At 36.0% G+C, this 21,719-nt stretch overlaps 2 protein-coding genes across 2 annotated transcripts; one reads left to right on the top strand and one right to left on the bottom strand.

The window, feature by feature from the left end:
• Window positions 1-1,725: 1,725 nt before the first annotated feature.
• Window positions 1,726-6,757, top strand: LOC123314153 (octopamine receptor beta-1R-like). The gene is made up of 6 exons (XM_044899274.1): window positions 1,726-1,921; window positions 3,324-3,533; window positions 3,723-3,848; window positions 4,216-4,524; window positions 5,601-5,825; window positions 6,388-6,757. Exons 2-6 carry the CDS (start codon window positions 3,379-3,381, stop codon window positions 6,755-6,757), a joined length of 1,185 nt encoding a protein of 394 aa, XP_044755209.1. The 5' UTR covers window positions 1,726-1,921; window positions 3,324-3,378.
• A 3,742-nt stretch (window positions 6,758-10,499) lies between these two features.
• Window positions 10,500-20,712, bottom strand: LOC123314154 (diuretic hormone receptor-like; the record flags this gene model as incomplete). Its single annotated transcript, XM_044899275.1, has 10 exons — window positions 10,500-10,686; window positions 11,562-11,728; window positions 12,198-12,485; window positions 12,903-12,979; window positions 13,148-13,228; window positions 13,296-13,392; window positions 13,444-13,534; window positions 14,320-14,491; window positions 14,647-14,824; window positions 20,013-20,712. Coding segments are annotated over 10 exons (2,038 nt in total), but the record flags the coding sequence as incomplete, so codon positions are not given.
• Window positions 20,713-21,719: the final 1,007 nt, after the last annotated feature.

A 21,719-nucleotide genomic window follows, 5' to 3' on the forward strand; every position in this document is an offset into this window, starting at 1 on the left:
AATATTACATTACACACATATATCACTTTTCTCCCCGCGTTTCCCAACTCACGTCTTTCACTTGCGCTTTCCACAGGCACTTTTTACCCGCAGTATATTGCAATCCCAGGAAATTCATTTTTCAACCGCCAAAAACCATCTTCGAAAATTTTCAAATTTCAAAGTGGCATATTATGTAAAAAGAAGTTGCAGAATACCGGATGCGCTTGTCACGATTTTTACTATTTTCGGTTCTCATTTGAGAATATTGGGTTGGGGAATAAGTGCTTTTATTAAAGACTTTAATTTGAACAAAAATCGATAATATTAATATCAAATTATTTATTTTTTCGATGCTGTTTCGCTGAAAATTGCCCAGTCTAGTATTAAAGAAGTTGATTAGCCAGTTTTTGAGGTTCTCTCCATTGTCGTAGATATAACCATATGGGCAACATTTCTCATTCCCCGTGAAGATTTGTTACAAGAAGCGCTGTTCAGGACCTCGTGATGCTCGATGATGGACTAGAAGTTGAGAAGCAATTTAAAGTCGATTTTTTTTTTGCTTTCGTTGAAATCATGAAACAGTCAGGCTCCAAATTTTTCAACGAATCCCATCGTCATTTCACGACTTCTTCAGTGACCCTCATCGTATTCAGATGGTCTTCTACTACGAAGAAAAGCAGATTTCGAAAATGTTGGTTTTACCTTCAGGATATGAAATTTCTACGCATCAACAGTAATAAAAACTAAATTGTCAAAGTCGATTAGTACAGTTTTGCTGCTCAGGAAGAGCTCTATGGAATCAATATTATATTTCCCAACCTTATTTTTACACATGTTTCATGTTATGACAAACATATTATTGTACTGCTTCTCAACAGAGGGTTTCGAACTATGCATATGTATATCATAGAATTTCAAAATTGACGACCTCATAAGGAATAGAGTCACACTATTCGTAGATACAATAATAATTAACTTTTTGATCATATTTTTCATTGATATGTCTATCATATCTTTACAATTATCGTTTCAACTAAAACCTAAATAATGGAACATTTGAATTGGATTTTATAAAGAAGAATACTTCAGCATTGGATAATATATAATGTTAGAAAGAAAGGCCGTGGAAACTGTGGAAAGAAACGATGTGCGAGAAAGGAATACTATGCTACCCTCCTGAATTCGACCGTTCTGTTCAGAGTTCTGCAAATGGAAATCTCTTTTTCACCCATCATTATCGTATACTGAGGTATCTTAAGTTAAACGAACGATTTCTTGATTGTATCAAAAATGTAAATATTGTTTTCAACATAGGTATACCAATTTTTGGTCTGAAGAGTTTGCTGAAGGAATAATATTATTCAAGAGTTAGTAACAATTATTATCTGCAGATTGATTCGAATAAAATAAGCGATTATTAATCTACGAATCTCATTGATAATGTGGAGTCTGTATCACAGGAGATGTCGAAATTTTAATTATGCTATTTATCGGATTATGATTTGCATGATATTCTGCAAAAATCTGTAGCGACGAAACAGGAAAAATGAAAATATATATGAAGATGTTATGAATTTGTTATTTCATAATTCCTTTGAATTCGGATGAATTATACATCTGTACCCCGTCAGCTTTTTCGAGTGGCTAAATCCAGGTTGTAGGAATTCTGTTACAGAAAGCAGGGTGGTTCAATAATACATGTATGCCGCGTGTAAAATTGGTTCATCTTCAGTCACAGCAATGCGCTGGTCTCGCCAATTTCGTAGTTTCACATTGTCGATCTTATAATCTTTATTTTGTAAATAGATCACTACGTAAAAACGAGTTTCTTTACTCTGAATCAAAATGTGCTCATAATACCTTTATTTTTTCAACAAAAATGTCAACAATTTTCTGGATATGTTAATTAGAGTAATTTGAAATATTCATTTAATAATTGGTGAGTACTGATGAACTACTATAGATAAATCAATTGAGAACATCATTTCCATTAAACAATTATGAAGTTTCAAATATGAATCCGAATTGAGTGGAGAAAATAATGATGTCACCCATTGAATATAAACAATATAAATATGTCTTTTTTACCTGAAAGTAACTGAATGTTAAATTTGAACGAATTATTCACTGCAATATTCCTTATTTCTAATGAGTCATATTTACTGATAAAAAAACGTTCATGTTTTTTAATCCCAACAGTGTGAAATTTCATTCGTAATTAAGAAAAAGTCCAATGAGCCAACTCCAACTGTGTTCGAATCCTATATTGGCTTGAATTGATTTCAGAAGTATGGTATAAATGAGAAAGAAATACCTATTTTTACGAGGGCTATCATGCATGCATGCATGAGCATGATAGGAACACAGTGTGTGTAAAAAATATCCATTGTGGTTTAAAAAAAATTTATTTTTTGCTATCATACAAAGAGAAATTATTTTCAACGTTAATATAATATCCAATGATCAACATATTAGATTCCGCGAGCCGCAAATGTATATTTTTTTTTAATTTAGGTGTGCGAAAAGCAAAGACAGTGAAATATGATACATTTACCTAGTATGATAGATCAGGATCAAAGGAACAAATCTGTTTTATCCATCACGTTAATGTACGACAAAATGTTTCACTACTATATCATGAAGAATACGATGACAAAAAAAGATGAGATTAATCATTCGGCACAATACAATTTATTTAGTTTCCGACTTTGGAGGAATAATAAATGAGTTTTGCATTGTTTGGGATATGAATCAATCGCAAGACAAATATAATTATCGAAAAAATTGAGGAACGCTTCCACAAACTAGTGTTTGCAATTGCAACGCAATAAAGTATAGTGTTCTCTTTCAGATCCTCTCACTATAGAAACTGAATTACATAATTTTCACTAGGATAAATTATAAATTGTTTTAACTATACTACACTTGTATCATCTTGTAGCATCTTCCGGTGGGTGTAGAAGAGTCATTTGGTTCGACATTACCTTCACCGACCTGAACGTGCTATTGTGATATACAAACAACATCAGTAGTGATTAAGCGGATTGTGATTCAGTTTTTAGAGTAATTATAGATTTTCATCAATTCAAGATCCTCTTTCTCCTACAATATGGAATAATTACCCACAAAAACGAATAATTCATTTTCATTGAACTTACAAACTTGGCGAGGTATAAAGTATTTGAAAACGAGAAATGGCGAGAATTCTATACTAAGGATAGGTACCTACTAATTATAACTTATTTGTTGACTTTGATCAAAATTGTCAATATATTTCTCCAATTTCGGAATCATCCTATGCATAGATATTTTCAATGATTCTATATTAGAATATTTTTCAGGTATTAACATAAACTAACTGCTCAAATAATACAATTTGACAATCATTCATAAAGGATGGACCATCTGAAAGTTATCTCCGAATACATGACACAATCAACTTCAGCGAAATCACCAAACGAATCCGAATTCTTAGATGTAGTCTTTAATTCAACCTTTAGTAGTACAATACGAATAATTGTGGACCAACAAACGAATCACATCAATTCATGGTTCGTTCTCGTTTTCATCATCGTGAAATTGACAGTTATGGCTTTTATAATAATGGCGGCACTTCTCGGGAATCTGTTGGTTATTGTTTCTGTTATGCGACATAGGAAATTACGGGTCATAACGAACTATTTTGTAGTTAGTTTAGCATTTGCAGACATGCTGGTTGCTATAGGAGCCATGTGTTTTAGCTTTAGTGTAGAAATAACGGGAGGACAGTGGCTTTTTGGATACGTTATGTGTGATGTATGGAATTCACTGGATGTCTATTTCTCGACAGCCTCTATCCTTCATTTATGTTGCATAAGTGTCGATAGGTAGGTAATTTTCCTGAACAAACATATCATGAGACATATTCAAACCAGTATCGAATCCACGGAATATTGTTCCAATTCAATATAGAGCTACTACAGTTTTTTGCTTCCTTGCAATGAAAGGATTCGAATCTTGTTAGAACACACCCATTTGTCAAATCTGCATAAGAATATATGTATTCCATATTATGTGTACTATAAATGGGCGGTTAGAATGACCTACTTTTAATAGAAGTTTCAAGTATTTTAGCTTAAATGTACTCCGCCACTTTTAATAGTTGGTGAGTAATTTTTTCCATACTTATGGCAAACAAAAATTCAAAATTAATACTATACACAATACAGAACTTTTCCATATCCTCTGTTCTAGATACTATGCGATTGTTCAACCATTGGACTATCCATTGATCATGACAAATACAAGATTGGCTCTGATGTTAACAGTTGTTTGGTGTAGTCCAGCAGTTCTTTCGTTTCTTCCAATATTTATGGGATGGTATACAACTAACGAACATTTGGAATATAGAAGAACAAATCCCATGCACTGTTCATTCACTGTCAATAAGGCATATTCGCTTATCTCTTCTAGTATAAGTTTCTGGTTTCCAGGAATCGTTATGATTTTTATGTATTACAGGATATATCAAGAGGCTGACAGACAAGAGATGATGTTGTATAGGTAAGTCATTATTTTATTGATATTTAGGGTGGAATCCAATATGCAAATATTATTTTGAAATTTATGCATTTGTTTCATATTCATTATCGTGCAAACTTCGCTCGTATAGATAAATAGATTTCCCACAACGAGTAGCTAATGTATCGTTTCGATTATTTCGAGAATCACTTCACTCCAACGTGTAATTAATCTGAATCCATTTATACGTATGCATTATAATAATTCATATGAGTGGTACCTACCCACCCACGTTCACTCTTTCACGTTGGTTTCTATTAACATTACCGAGATGAACTTTATTAAGTCCGGATTTCATAAAACAACAACCATTTTTTGATTATGTAGTATTCAAATGAACCGTAAGTGTAACTTTCAGTTTCCGGTGTATTAAAAAAATTAACTAGCTCACCTTGGTATACTGGATTTGAAGCACCAACTTCAATTCTCCGCCTCAGCTCTCATGTCTTGAAGTCTTGTTATGCTTTCCTCAGCAAGTGCATACAAACAGTGCATCTCCAAGCTTTCCTTTTCCATTGTACTCTTTAAGTGTGTAAGTTATTTTCTAGGCGGGAGAAATTATGCATTGAATTAATTTTCGCGGAAACAATTTTCTCATCGTCAAGATTTATTATCGAGTTAATTTACTTTTTTCTACTTCCAACATTAATTTCAGAAACATTTTTGCTCGACAGCTCAAAAAGATTATGTTTTTGGCTACCTACTAGTATGTAGGTAGGTGCATTTCTTTCTTTGGCACGCATTGTAGATCGAACAACCCGATATTATATTGCTACCATGCACAAATTAAAGTTTCTAGACTAAAAATCTTTTCAGAAGGATGGAAAAGTATACGTTTAGTGAGGAAAACATATCGTGATGAAACCTTGGAAGAAAGCATTTCTTTGATATTAGTATAATAATATCTCAGAGGGAATTTGAACCAAGGGCGGAACTAATGATAACCATTATGAGTTTTCTTTTGAATATTTCGATAAAAATTTTGAGCCCTACGAAAGGCATTGAAATAACTCTTACCTTGTTGTGAAAATTTGGAACCAATCACATTTTTATTTCAGGAGTAAAGTTGCAGCTGCTCTTCTGAATAAACATCTTCAAATAAATGGCATATCAACAAATATAACTTCACTTAGACAATCAATGGAAATGAATTTTCAAGATAATGAGAAAAATGAGTCTGATTTGGGTACATCCAGTAAAATGCGGAGGGAACGCAAAGCGGCCAGGACTTTGGGGATTATAGTTTCCGTTTTTATGGCATGCTGGCTACCCTTTTTTCTCTGGTAAACTGAGCATTTTATCCATACTCCAAAAATAGCGTATTCCTATAACCAAGTCAATTTAAAGAATGGAATGTTGTTTTAGCAAATGAATATCAGGCAATTTTACATACACACCATACACATACATATATTATAATTCCAAATCTGATTACTTCAATTCAGATACGCGGCTTGTCGTTGTATCAGTCTTTTCGAAGAAAATATGATATAGTATTAAAATAAAATGCGAAGGAAGTGCACGACCAGTACAAAGGACAGAAGAATTGGGACCAATGAACCTGGTTATAGGAGAGAGAGAGAGAGAGAGAGAGAGAGCTATTGATGATTACACAAAAATACATTTATTACACAAGTCATCAAAAGCTAACAGATTAATATTAAAAAGTTATACATATAAAATCAACATAGTGGTCAATTCAACATCGCATTTTATTCACCGCTGATGGAACATATCAACAATACAACAGTTGTTTTAGCCACTTCGTAGTATAGTTTCGAGATTAATGTTTGATAGAGAGATTTGATTTCGAATGACAATGATCAATCGTAATTAACTTTTCAGGTACGTTATAACTACAATTTGCGGCGCTGAACAGTGCTATAGCCCGCCCTGGATAATAACACTTATGTTTTGGGTTGGGTATTTCAATTCAGCATTGAATCCTCTCATTTACGCCTATTTCAACAGAGAGTTTCGAGTTGCATTCAAAAAAACTCTATTAGGATGCTGCATCAATAATAAGTTGATCTGCTGGCCCTGGTATCGGCATACAAACGATCAACCGATCAATTACAGCAATCAATCCAGTGAAATGCAAGTCAATCATCCATTGAGAATTGATTCGAGAAAAGAAACATTTTATGGTGGAAGGTTCAGCTTCAACATATCTGAAGGAGAAATAATCAATGTACATCAAGAAGCGGGTGTTTGAATAGATTATTGAATAGATGATTCAAAAACAGATTATTGAATGCGATTGAATTCCTTGGAATTATATCAAATTATATTGTTATAATAGGTTCCAAATCCATTCTACACAATAAGCAGTGCCTGTAAGGATTCAGAGTTACAATTTTGTATGTCCATTTCGAATCCATTAAATGGAGGCCATTCAATCAATGAACTGATAAATTTTGATTGAGATCTCTACCTATTCTATGTCTCTGATTTTTTTATTATAGTATAATTTGTTTAAGATTATATATGAGAAGAGACCAAACAAGAATATTATGCTATTAAAAATTAACATTGAAAAAAACTTATGATATATGTATAAAATTTGAAAAACGTATTGAAGAATTCCCTGAAAAAATTTGTTTATTTCGTTGTTTTTATTGAAGTATCCAGGATGTAATGGATTTCCTAGAAATTATATAAAACATGCTCACAGTCCAAAGAAGAGTATGATCAAACTTTTCCGAACGAACGAAAGTGAAAATATACTTGAATGAACTTCTTATTTTCTCTAATGATTCTCTAATAACTTATCGATAATTAAACATTTCACAACCACAATCAGTTAGATTTATAATTGTCTTTCCTTTTCACTAGATACCACTATGAGCATCAAAATACTTATTATTGTATTTTCCAGGCATTGTACTCTCAGAACAATTATGTTTTGAGTTGATTTTGTGAAATACAAGTATGTAGATAAGATTTGTGAAATGATGACTAGAATATCTCCCATATTATAGATCCGCATATTCATGAGGATATGGGTATTAGACATAATAATATACTTATCTGTGATAGTTATATTTCTCCTTTCTTATTATAGAAAATTTTGAATAGGTTCACTCATAGTTGTTATTGTTTGTATATGTATCAATAAAAAACATTTTTTCAATCGGACCAGATTTCATTATCAGCAAAATTTCATATTCTGATAAATCAAAGAATCGAAATATTATCCAGACATCACTACAATTTCGAATTCAACGCATTAGCCTAAAATTAATTTCATTTTCATCCCCACTTATAGGAATATTGAATATAATCAAACTATTCACAAAACTATTTTAGGATTTAGGTATAGGGATTTTTTCATCAAGAAAACAACCGAATCAACCCTATCAATAAATCACAGAATTCAATCGTCATCTTGGAGTCCCCAATCTTGTTTTTTCCCTGAAGAATGCCTATGTGCTATGTGCAACGTCACCCAACGATCATTCCCTGCCAAATTTCATCTGAACTATTTGATAGACATGTCCAACGAATTTCTATACAGAAATGATTTCTTTTCCGATTAAAAACATTTGAGTCATTGCATGGGATTGAATCAATATAAAAATTCAGGAAAATTTTTTATTCAAAAATATTTCACATATGACGAAAATATTAAAACATTAGATCGTTAACAATGCAAAATATGTAGTATGTATTTATACTATGTATATGATTTTTATAGTAGATGTAGGATAAATTCTTGAACAGGCAAATAGACATAAAATATCACTGATCAATCGACAAGTGGAACTGTGGATAATATCCGGATATTCATTAAATTACTAAGGTTCTATATTATTAAAATCAGGGAAATAGTAAAATGCTAAACATCAAACATCGTCTCCGCTTGTCGACCGTTTCACATTTCCAAAATGTATAATAATAGGATTGATTTCCCCTTTTTTGTTTTCTTTATGATGCATATCACACTATAGAATTGACAATAATAATTATTCTCACCGAATTATAGGTACTCCTAAATTTGGCACGAAATCGCTGATGTATTAATGAACACCTGAAAGGATTATGCGAAAATTTTAATACGATATCATCCTTAAACCTGTTATTATAGAATCAAATCCTTATTTACGGATATTGAGTCATGATATTTTTGATTTGTCGGATATAGGTATAAAAAAGAATATCTACCCACTTAATTTATTGTAGGACCTATATGTAGGAACACCCATATGAAGGGAATATCATCGTTTCTTATTGCATTGAATTTTGTGCCACTGAAGATCGTGTACATAAAATATGTCAGTTCAATTATGATTTACTGCTGGGACCGGATCTCTAAAGATATTCCTCCTCACATGTCTCCTAAAGAGTCGAATTTTTATTCAAACTTGTTGAAATAATTTGGGGTGATTCAGTATTTATGATAGATATGATATGTATGACAAATATTTTATGTTTTTTGAAGTTCTTCGTATTTATAGGTATCTACATCCATACTTGCGAAATTACAAATATTTTTATATTTTAATATACCGGTTGTTTCAGGCTGCCTGTTACACCCTGTACTTATTTGTGGGTATTTTATAAATATTCCACGAGAAGTTTATATTTTTTTGAAAGGCAATTCGACAGTCAATTGTTCTTAATAGGAAGTAAATGTTTGAATAATTATCTCAATGAAACACCTTATTCCTAATAGGAACAAGCACGAAGAAATATTTCATTCGTTTTTAAGAGATATTTATTTAGATCAAATAAGTACCTATGCTGAGGCTTGCATGATGATCATTTAATGATGGGATAAATCGTGTTTTTCCAATCTGGAAGAATATTTTACATATGTATTTAGACTTAAAGTCCAATTTTAGAAATGTATCAGAAAACGAGGAAATTTATGAGCATTCATTTCATAAAAAAATATGTTAATAAAGTCATCTTTTTGAAGCAGAACAACCTATTCATCAAGCTTCGAAATTTCGCCTCCTCTGGTAGCTTGCTCTAGATTTGACAAATCACAGAACTAGCCTCTCTTCATTCACTCGTGATGGTATTCTAAATGAAACTTTTTCATTCAATAAAAAGGAACCTACTATTATGCATTTTCCCTTATTATTGATTTTCAATTTCAAGGTGATGAGGTTTATTTATAGAGGACATTTTTAACAAAACAATGAAATATTCGGGTATTATTTATATGTCGAAACATATACCATCCCATCTGTAAAAAAAAGTTGTCGGAGTTGACTATAGTATTTACAACAGATTTCGTTTGACAGTGGCATCAAATGCACTATGCAAATGTATTACATATTTTCGAAATTATCAAATTATAAGGATGCGGTAGGCAAGCTAGAACACCCGGTATATTATTGGATTGGATAAGGTATGTTACATTAGTTTTCCAACAGATTGTAGGTACAGTTTACCTACATTTCCAAATGTGGATGAAAAATTTTTCAATACTTATTGTTCAACACAAATATTGGAAATCCATTTCTATCTATATGTGAAATCCATCAAATATTTCCTCAGAAGATTAAAAGACGTCGAAAGACTATAGAAATAAGTCAGGTATATCTATCAGCGAAAAAAAAAACATATTATTATATATTTAGATTATAACAAAACCCACTCAATTCAGGAATCTTCTTCTAAATGCCATCGAAATACTTTCATGTATTCCAGTATTAATGTCTGAAGTACGATCTTTTATAGCATTGCAATGTACTATAATCTCATTTAAAAACGGCGATGTGTGCCACATGAAAACTGACAAAATTTGAGCACCTCGTCACCTGATAATGCGCGTATTATTTCAATAACAGTTGAAGGTACATATTAGCGATGGTTCCTTCACCTGGAGAAATAAGTTCATACAATGAACATATTATTGGTCCTATAACGTTTTGTATGTAGGTAGTTATGCCCTATTAGGGTTGAGAGCGATATAAGGAAATGAAAACGCAATGCATCATGAGCATTCACACATTGCCTCCAAGTCCTGATCTTGGAGGGTACAGGAGGGAAGTTCTCTGCGTCGCTATGAAAGATGATTCGTTAATTGACGGTCTTGCGTTCCCTCCATTAACTGTTACTAAGGTCGTAGTGGTCACTTCAGAGGCTGTTGACTCTCTTTTATGGTAAATGCTGGTTGGCTGACTATACAATCTGAATAAAAGATTTGAGTGAAAATGAATAATCACGAAATCATTACCTATTTATTTATAATAAATATACGTAAATGCTAGTGATAATTGAATAATGAAATATTATATCATTGCAGAATCGACACCTGATGGAATTAGTGAAATTACAGATAATGTATTCTCTGTTTGATCATATTTTGTAATCAGGATGTCTTGATGATGTTAATTTACTTCTTTATATCGTACTTATATTGAACTGAACAAAATATTCTGGATGATTGGAAAATTCAAGCATCTTTCTCCCTCAAGTTCGAATTTCAAACAACAGTAGTACATACATATGTGTGAAATCTTTAACTTCCGGGCTCTCTCTCATCTGCCGAAACAATGGACCATTCTGTGAAACTGATTTTTATACTATATTATTATTATTCTAGATATACCACAAGTAGTATAGCAATTTGAGTATTCTTCAATTTTGAAATAAGTTCATATGCCTTTAGTAAGGAGCAGCACAGAGTAATTCCAAGTCAACTAAGATGTTATATACAACCCTGTGTAAAAATGTTTCCACAAAGTAATTCAAACTTTTTTCTCAGATATTGATACAATAAAATGGAGTAAAGTTAAGGGGTGTAGGATAATACTGCTGTTTTATCTCTACTTTATTCCAAAAGTCTTCTTCAAGAATCCAGAAAGTGCATACCTATAATGAAGAAGGGTGAATACATGAAACGTCAGCATTTCCCTACACCCCTTAACTTCATATATAAATATAAATATGTATATAGTGTCTTTGGGCAATAATTCATCTCTATAAATATAAAACTCAATTCTTAGAATCAAAATCTGTGGAATGTTGAATTTCACTGAAACTCTTGGAAAGATAAAACTTACCGTATACTCTCAGTGCGTGAACGTGGCGACCAATCTTTACTTCGACTGCCAGATCTCAAACGATTTGGTCCCAGAGATCTCCTGGTTTTCCAAGTAACCATATGATGTCGTACTGCGTTCTGAACTTCTGTGTTTAAAAAACAATACAGCAGAGCCACCGTAAATCCCTGAAATTATCTCCCATATTGATAAAACTGATTTCAACAAAATATTCATATAATATACAACTCCGAAACCAAATTTTATTAAAATCGCCTTCTATCAAATGCTTGAAAATTTAAAATTTAATTTATTATAAGATAAGTACAAGAGCTATGGACAAGTGAAGCGAGAGAGATGATCGGGTCGAGAGGGAAGACAATCGCATCGTCGCGTGTTGTTGCACATTAGGTATCTGTGGCGATCTATCACGGCTATAGCGCGAAATTCCGTTTTACATGCCACTTTTAACCTGCAATAATGCAATAAAAAAAATTTGTTGGCAAGTAGGCTATGCAATTTTGAAGGTTTGAAGGAAATGTTGTACCGTCACCCTGTCGGATACGTGTAGGGGTGTAGGACGTCTCGATTATTTCAAATGAAGTGTACGTATCGATAGGTAAAGTAAATTGGCAAAACTCTTCTAGTCAGACACACCTGAAGCGAAAGCAGAACGGCTCTGGCTCGTTCGAAAATATTTTTGGAATTTGCATCCGGTGTTGGTGCCCATATAGTGATGATGTACGTGACACCCAGTAGGGGCATCAGAACTAATAGAGCTTTGGCTGCTTTGTGGTATTGCTGTGTTTCCAAGGTATTTGCTGATCGAAGTTTTGTGACAAGAACCCACATGATGGCTACCAGGAAAATCAGATTCAATAATAGCACGGCTACTTGAGGTGCTTGAAAAATCCAATCTACGAGGTGGGGTTCGAACCATCCACACTGCAATGAAATGAAAAATGATAATAACCAACTGTTATAATATAACACAATATCTGACTAATAACAACAATACAAATAGGAAAATAAAATAAGTACATATACCTACATATATTTTTTATATCGAAATCATTGAAATTTTCTCAACAATTGCTGTTATGACACTTTTTCGAAATACATCTGAAGGGACATTTAAGGCTCAACTCACAGGTACTACTTTACACCAACAATGCAACCACAAAACTGTCGTTCGCCTGTAGTGAGTAGGGAATCAGTAGGGAAACGCATCCTAGGACTCACACAGACCACGATTTTGTGGTTGGAAAGCGGTACTGTGAGTTGAGGAAATAATATCAATGGGAATGTTAAAACCTCAACTATACATACAAAACAGAAATGAATATTTAACTATTTACTCACCGTATTAGATGGATCGGCATCTGAAGCAACGAAGCTTTTGATAGTTGCCCACAGGGCAATGAAACATAAAGGAAACACTGAAATTTGAAGGAAAAATTGGAATGTATTCCAAAATACATATACCTTTTACTCAGTATAAAATACAGTTATTTCGCATTTTTATATACAAAAGACAATGGATGATGGTGATATAGTTCATTCATAACTAGTCAAATGTTTCCGGAAAAACATTGGGAACTACTTACCCCATCCAATGAAAAGGTAAATTCTCAATTTGAAATTTTCTCTTGTTAAGGTTTCGACAACTAGAATATATAAGTAGAGACCTGTAAAAGAATATTGTAAACAATACATTGAGCGCTCATTTTCGTTATTACCGAATTGAATATTTACCTTCAACAAACATCCAGAAGAACGTAGTTATATGAAAATAATGTAGAAGCGTTATAATGAATATACATGGAACGGATAAATTAGAGTTTGTATTGAGCTGAAAAATAAATTATTTTATTCAAATTATTTATTTTATGACCTCATTTACCGAAATCAATGTAATTATCCACATAGTATACGTTAACATATAAGACCACATAAGATTCATATGAATCGTATTTCTCAAACATCGGAGCTCTCTGAAAACAAAAAATGATTCCGTTACACCCTCAATTTATGTTTATACATACAAAAGTATCTAACGTGGGATAAGAGTGCTCTGAATCTTTCTAACGTGTGTTTTACAGGACAAACATGCTCCGAAAGTAGAGAACCTTCGTAAACCTGAGTTGCTCCAAGAGTACCTCAGCTTTTTTTTCAAAACGCCAATTCTTTGAGAATTAATAAATGAATCATTTAAGTCATATTAGAGCTAAGTCTATTGAGTCGTGAAGAATACTTGTGTTTGATATTTCATCAAAATGAACAATACTATTTTAATTTATTGGAGGAAGATTTTGATCTTTACTCGTATATGAGCTATTACAATAAGTAATTTCACAATCCAGAAAGACTGCTTTGCTCTTTTTCGAAAAAATATATTATTTATTCATATTTATATAATTTGTAGAATTCACATGTAGAAAATGTTTGTACATATCTTGAACGAAACGATATAAGTAGAGTCATCTAGTAGGAATCCAGGTGTCCCCTATGATCTCGGATCACGTTTGTTCATTTCGTCGTTGAATACTCTAGGTATAAGTACTTTATTATAGCATTCCAAATTTTATCTTTATATATTTCGCAAAGGAGATATTTTGACTTAATGCTGAACCAACTAGGAAAATATGCAAATTGGAAAACGACATAAACATAACAAAATAAATAGGTACAATGCATCTTTGATAGTCGTTTACGAGAATACAAAAGGGGAGCTGATCCACAAAATTGTATGCAGTAGGTGTACTTTGTAACTACCTACTTGAAATATGTGAATATCCCAACAGCTACAGATAAACTGATAAGACCAAAGGTGTATCCAACAAAATAAATGCTAGTTTCGACGTCTGGTGACATAGTTATTATTTCTCTGCAAGCAGAATAATTCGATTTGGTCCAAGTGCCGTTCCACATGCAAAATCTAGAAGCATTTTCTGAAAGCGATGAATACTATAAAATGAGTATCATAACTGTTCACGAATAAGAGATAAGTAGTGTGTTCATTATGATTGACATATTATTTTGTCAACTAATTAATTTATTTAGGACTGGCCGCCAAGCCGCAATGAAAAACAAATATACAACTTACGACTATCATCGTATTTGATGAAATTCAGTTCAGAGAAACACTTGATTACGGCTGTGGTATTTCCTGGGGTTGGAGGCCAGCACGCCACTGGATCGGCTATGGACCTACAGTATCCTCCTGGTGGATATTCTTGTGCAATCGATAGAGATTCGTTTAGATATAAATTTTCGCAGCTTGTCTGATTAACAATGAAAATGCTTTCTAAATTTGTGTCATTCGCCATAATTTCCTCATTTCCCATTTCCATATGAAAATAGTCAGTTGACCCTTCCTCTACTCCAGAAGCTTCGTTTCCCATTTCACACTTGCCTTGTAAAGCTATTAGGGACTTGTCAATACTCTGATTGACCTCTCATATTCAACAATCGACAATTTCCGTTTATTGAGTGTCTACAATGGAAATATATTTCGATAATTCAACAAATACACTGAATAACTAATAATCTGTTAATTATGAATATCTATGTAAAAGGGTTATAATAAAACATCACGATGTTTTCAACGAATGACAGTAATAAAAATTAATGTTTTTGAAATTGAAAATAATGAATCAATGATTGAAGGAACAATTTTATTTGTTCAGTATACTCAATCACCAACCTGCATTGAATTATATTTTTTTAAGGAGCTCAGCAATTCCTCCTTTGAATTCACACATATATAATTATTACTAGCAACACGAATCGAATTTAACAATTTCTAGAAATTGTACCTTTCATACAATGGTTCTCTGATTCTTGAATGTTGTGAAAATAAACAACACATTCATTTAAGAATAGTCTCACTATCTCTTACATCAAACAACTTTGTTTACCCTTGCTACTAGATCCATATATGTCTCCATTATCAAATAAACAGAGTGAACATTCTTTAGAACAATTACTTCGGACGTTTGCTGCATGAGATTTTTGAAATGTCTATAAAAACAGCAATAATTTCTGATTTTGATAATTTTGAACCATTTTGATAAAGGTTATGGATATAAGTCGTTTAGATTAATTCCATTGCTTCATTAAAAATTTTTATTAAATGTTACGTATTATATAATTTTCAGAAAATTCTTTTTTTCATAAAGAATTGCACGATTTCATCATTTATGAAAATTATACGATTAAGGGAAAAATTTTAAAGATTTCTCAAGCAAGTATCAACGATATTGAAGGATCGAAGAATCAATGAAAAAATCAATATATACATACATAAACGGTTTCAGCCTCTGCCTACACATGACAGCTATTGACTGAAAGTCTGCCGTAACCAGAGAAGTGAACTAAAAGCCCTTCAATAACTCAATTATCCCACATTCTATTATCAACAAAATTTCTCTAGGATGCGATATTTAGGTCTCACTCATCTTTCATTCTATAGTACGTATATCGAAATATTCGTCCAATATATTCGAGACAGGACATAATTTAATATAGTGATATAAAAAGAATTTCAAATTCGGTTCCGGTCAAAGTCGTCCGGAAATTTTAGAATACATCGAAGTGAAATAGGTTGAGAAAATGATTATTTTATCCGGACAACTTTAAAAAATTTCGTTTGGAATTCCTGTAATTTCATGATATGAAAAAATTCTGAATGAAAAATTTGATTAATCGAGTGGAAAGGGAACGAATCAGACTTGGTAATATTTTCTGCTCTTTTTAGTTGGAGAGGTTTCGTTCCAGAATACGTTGAAAGCAGGTCTTGATCTGATGTGAAATAAACACAATATTTCTAACAGCATGAAATGGGATATTGAAAGAAATAAATGAGCGTGAATAATTGAAGTATAGAAAAAGTTGATCACTTTTGGGAATTCCATGACCTGAAACGTACTAACAAGGAACAGTGGGGAATATATGACATGAGAAATGATATCAGATCAAAGATTGAAAAAAATTGTGATAGCTGAGGCATCATAAATTTATCAGGAAAATTAAATAATTAGTTTTACCTGAACTCACACTATAATTCCCTCAGAACGCAGAAGGATGCAAATGTTTGGCGAACAACTTCCATGGTTCAACCCTTACCGATCATCAGTTTTGGCGGAACTGCTCTGATAGCGAAGGGGTGGAAACGACGGTTTTGTCTTCCATGCCGAACTGGAACATTCGTTTGAACCATTGCGGTTGCGGCAACAGAAAATCTTGACCCACATCGATGAACTTATTCTTCTGAAAAATTCTCCAACATATTCATGAATGGAATCATCAGCTTTCGTAAAAATTGATAGGTTCATCGAGTCGTTCGATATTTTATCGAATACAATACCGTTCTGTGAACTTGGCGCCCCCGCATGTGAATCTTGAAAAAAATTCAGGATCGTTTGTCGATCATAGGTCGATGTCTGTCTACTGAATTTTTCATTTGTCCAAAAACTGTTGCACTATCGTTTGTCCCCCGAATAAGTTCAACCAATCTTCATGGCCTTGTAGAATGCGTGGGTGGGAAGCGCGGGTAGAAAGCGTGGGTTGGGAAGCGCAGGTAGACTGCGTGGGTTGGGAAGCGCAGGTAGACTGCGTGGGTTGGTAAGCGCGGGAAGAATGCGTGGGTTGGGATGCGCGGGTAGACTGCGTGGGTTGGGATGCGCGGGTAGACTGCGTGGGTTGGTAAGCGCGGGTAGAAAGCGTGGGTTGGGATGCGCGGGTAGAAAGTGTGGCTTGGTGAGTGCGAGTAGAATGCATGGGTTGGGATGCGCGGGTAGAAAGTGTGGGTTGGTGAGTGCGAGTAGAATGCGTGGGTTGGGATGCGCGGGTAGAAAAGGTGGGTGCCCTTACAGCAATATATAGAGTGTTTTCGGTGTTATTGGTGGCCTTATAAAAGGGGGCCATGGTTTTACTCATAAGGGATGGGGTCAGAGACAAGGTTGTCTATGGATGGGGTTGTCCGATTTCGATGAAATTTGGTACGTATGTTCATTGAGGGTTATAGAACCAATTGCGATAATGAAATATACAGGGTGGATCTTGAATTAGAGTGTGGAGCACTTTTTGGTTCGTCAAAATTTTATGCCATAAATCGATGGGGATCGTCGAGATGTCTCCTAGACTGAGTAACATAATTTTTCTATATTGTGAAAATTGTAGGAGTTATGAGGATATTTAGTTTTGACAAGGTTTTGCCAATATCTCGCTTATTATGCTTCCTATCTCTATGAAACTTGGTGAGGATGTTCCTCTCGTCAAGACAGTTCTTCAGAACCCTTAGGTACAGCTGGATTCCCAACGGTTCCGGAGTAATAGACGTTTTTGTGATTTCAAGGTTATCTCCTTTTCTCCCTTATCCTTCTACCGATATCGACCAAATTTGGTAGGTCGATTAATCTACGGAAGACGCATATTTGAGACCCTTAGATATAGCTGGATATCCAGCGGTTTCGGAGTTATCGACCTTTTGCTCTGACAATGATCACCTTATATCTCGCTTGTTATTTAACTGATCGCGACGAAACTTGGTACGAAGAATGTATTTTTTATGACGAGTCATCTGATCCCATAGGTACAGCGAGATATTCAGTAGTTTCAGAGTTATTGATGATTTTGAGTTTTCAAGGGACACCTTATATCTCAGTTTCTACTGGGTCGATTTTCATCAAACTAGGTGAGTAGAACCTCCTTTCAAAAGTATTTTGACACCTTATTTATGGAGATATCTTCAGCGGTTCCAGAGTTATTGACCTTTTGGACTTGGTAAAAAAGACCCCTCTATCTTGCTTATTAGCCGAACGATCGAGACTGAAATAAGTACTTTAGGGGTGCAAAATGTAAAGTTTGATAATTTGATTATTCGATTTTCATAAGATTTGGCAAGCTGAAATAGCATAATTTTAGGGATGCTACGGTACAACTTCTAGCACTTTACGATGAATAGTTTAGGAAATAGTAGGGTGTAAACTTTGTTAATTTGACCAATCAACATTGATTGTATTCAGTAGGCTGAAAGTGCATAATATTTGTGACCCTTCTGTATTAGTCTTAGCACTCTAGGAGGAGTATTTTAGGAGTTATTAGGGTGCAAAGTGAGATAATTTGATCAATCGATTTTAGATAATATTCTGCAGGAAGAATCTACATCATTTGCTGATGCTACTGTAGCAATTGGAGCACTCTAGAAGTAGTAGTTTACGAGAGAATTGACCCCGAAATATGCCATTTCTAGGCCTCTGAGTTTGCCATTTTACGGCCTGGTAGTTCTACCCGTTTCTAGTGATGGTCCGGCATGTAGATGCAACCGGCCGCCAGGTTAGGTGAGGTTAGAATCGCGCCGTTAAGCCGGAAGAAAGAAAAGGTCCCCCTCTCCGATTTTGAAAATATTTGGCACAGTGATAGGGTTCGATGAGTAGATGATACGGTTTAAGTTTCAGCTCAGGCAAATCATAATTGTAGGAGAAAAATGACACCAAAATATGACATTTTTAGGCCTCCTAGTTTAGCCATTTTTGCGGCCTAGTGGTTCTGCTCGCTTCTAGTGATCCTCTGGCATGTAGATGCAACCGGCCGCGAGGTTAGGTGAGGTTAGAATCGCGCCGTTAAGCCGGAAGAAAGAAAAGGTCCCCCTCTCCGATTTTGAAAATATTTGGCACAGTGATAGGGCTTGATGAGTAGATGATACGGTTAAAATTTCAGCTCAGGCAAACTAGTATTTTGGGAGAAAATTGAGGCCGAAATATGATATTTTTAGGCCTCCGATTTTGCCATTTTGCGGCCTGGTGGTTCTGCTCGCTTTTAGTGATCGTCCGGCATGTAGATGCAACCGGCCGCGAGGTTAGGTGAGGTTAGAATCGCGCCGTTAAGCCGGAAGAAAGAAAAGGTCCCCCTCTCCGATTTTAAAAATATTTGGCACAGAGATTGGGACCGATGAGTAGATGACACGGTTAAAATTTCAGCTCAGGCAAATCATATTTGTGGAAGTTACGGCCGGTTAAACATCTTCAGATCACGGATATTTTAGGTCCCAGAGGCAAACGCATAGGAAGAAAAGGGCGGGTGGGAAGCGTGGTTGGGAAGCTCGGGTAGAAAGAGTGGGTTGGGAAAAAAAAAAAAACGTTGGTTGGGAGGCGCAGGAAAAAAAAAAAAAAAAAAAAAAGTGGGTTGGGAGGCGCAGGGAAAAAAAAAAAAAAAAAATAACGTGGGTTGGAAAGCGCTGGTAGAATGCGTGGGTTGGGTTGCGTGGGTTGGGATGCGTCGGTGGGAGGCGAGGTTTGGGTTGCGTGGGTTGGGTTGCGTAGGTGGGTGGCGTGGGTGGGTGGCGTGTGTTGGGTTGCGTGGGTGGGATGCGCGGATGAAAAAAAAGAAAAAAAAACCAAGTGGGTTGGGATGCGTGGGTGGGAGGCGAGGTTTGGGTTGCGTAGGTGGGATGCGTGGATAAAAAAAAACGTGGGTTGGGATGCGTGGGTTGGGATGCGTGGGTTGGGATGCGTGGGTTGGGTGGCGTGTGTTGGGTTGCGTGGGTGAGGTTGCGTGTGTAGGGTTGCGTGGGAGGGTTGCGTGGGTGAGGTTGCGTGGGTGAGGTTTCGTGGGTGAGGCGCGTGGGGTGGGATGCGTGGGTGAGGTGCGTGGGTTGAGTTGCGTGGGTTGAGTTGCGTGGGTGAGGTTGCGTGGGTGAGGTTGCGTGGATGAGGTTGCGTGGGTTGGGGTGCGTGGGTGAGGTTGCGTGGGTGAGGTGCGTGGGTGGCAGGCGTGGTTAGAGGTGCGTGGGTGGGGGTGCGTGGGTTGGGGTGCGTGGGTTAGAGGCGTGGGTTGGGGTGCGTGGGTTGGGGTGCGTGGGTTGGGGTGCGTGGGTTGGGGTGCGTGAGTGAGGTTGCGTGGGTTGGGGTGCGTGGGTGAGGTTGCGTGGGTGAGGTTGCGTGAGTGAGGTTGCGTGGGTGGGATGCGTGGGTTGGGTTGTGTGGGTAGAGGTGCGTGGGTGGGAGGCGTGGGTTGGGTTGCGTGGGTGGGGCTGCGTGGGTTGGGGTGCGTGGGTTGGGGTGCGTGGGTTAGAGGCGTGGGTTGGGTTGTGTGGGTAGAGGTGCGTGGTATGAGGAGGGGGTTTTGGTGGGTGAGAGCCCCACACGAATCCGCAGCATTGCACTGCCCGCTGCGGAGAAGCCGGTTATCGGTTTCCCCCTACCTCGTAGGCACAAAAAAAAAAAAAAACCTTGGTTAGGTTAGGTCGAGGTTAGGTTAGGTCGAGGTTAGGTTAGGTCGAGGTTAGGTTAGGTCGAGGTTAGGTTAGGTCGAGGTTAGGTTAGGTCGAGGTTAGGTTAGGTCGAGGTTAGGTTAGGTCGAGGTTAGGTTAGGTCGAGGTTAGGTTAGGTCGAGGTTAGGTTAGGTCGAGGTTAGGTTAGGTCGAGGTTAGGTTAGGTCGAGGTTAGGTTAGGTCGAGGTTAGGTTAGGTCGAGGTTAGGTTAGGTCGAGGTTAGGTTAGGTCGAGGTTAGGTTAGGTCGAGGTTAGGTTAGGTCGAGGTTAGGTTAGGTCGAGGTTAGGTTAGGTCGAGGTTAGGTTAGGTCGAGGTTAGGTTAGGTCGAGGTTAGGTTAGGTCGAGGTTAGGTTAGGTCGAGGTTAGGTTAGGTCGAGGTTAGGTTAGGTCGAGGTTAGGTTAGGTCGAGGTTAGGTTAGGTCGAGGTTAGGTTAGGTCGAGGTTAGGTTAGGTCGAGGTTAGGTTAGGTCGAGGTTAGGTTAGGTCGAGGTTAGGTTAGGTCGAGGTTAGGTTAGGTCGAGGTTAGGTTAGGTCGAGGTTAGGTTAGGTCGAGGTTAGGTTAGGTCGAGGTTAGGTTAGGTCGAGGTTAGGTTAGGTCGAGGTTAGGTTAGGTCGAGGTTAGGTTAGGTCGAGGTTAGGTTAGGTCGAGGTTAGGTTAGGTCGAGGTTAGGTTAGGTCGAGGTTAGGTTAGGTTAGGTTAGGTTAGGTTAGGTTAGGTTAGGTTAGGTTAGGTTAGGTTAGGTTAGGTTAGGTTAGGTTAGGTTAGGTTAGGTTAGGTTAGGTTAGGTTAGGTTAGGTTAGGTTAGGTTAGGTTAGGTTAGGTTAGGTTAGGTTAGGTTAGGTTAGGTTAGGTTAGGTTAGGTTAGGTTAGGTTAGGTTAGGTTAGGTTAGGTTAGGTTAGGTT

The sequence above is a fragment of the Coccinella septempunctata genome, chromosome 5, assembly GCF_907165205.1.
Source record: "Coccinella septempunctata chromosome 5, icCocSept1.1, whole genome shotgun sequence".
Taxonomy (NCBI): Eukaryota; Metazoa; Arthropoda; class Insecta; order Coleoptera; family Coccinellidae; genus Coccinella; species Coccinella septempunctata.

Bases quoted from the DNA above. Each gene is read 5' to 3' on its own strand.
- LOC123314153 (XM_044899274.1), top strand. From the start codon at position 3,379: ATGGACCATCTGAAAGTTATCTCCGAATACATGACACAATCAACTTCA. The intron at 3,534-3,722 runs GTTCGTTCTCGT...CATGTGTTTTAG, and splicing joins ACGAATCACATCAATTCATG to CTTTAGTGTAGAAATAACGG. The intron at 4,525-5,600 runs GTAAGTCATTAT...TTTTTATTTCAG, and splicing joins CAAGAGATGATGTTGTATAG to GAGTAAAGTTGCAGCTGCTC.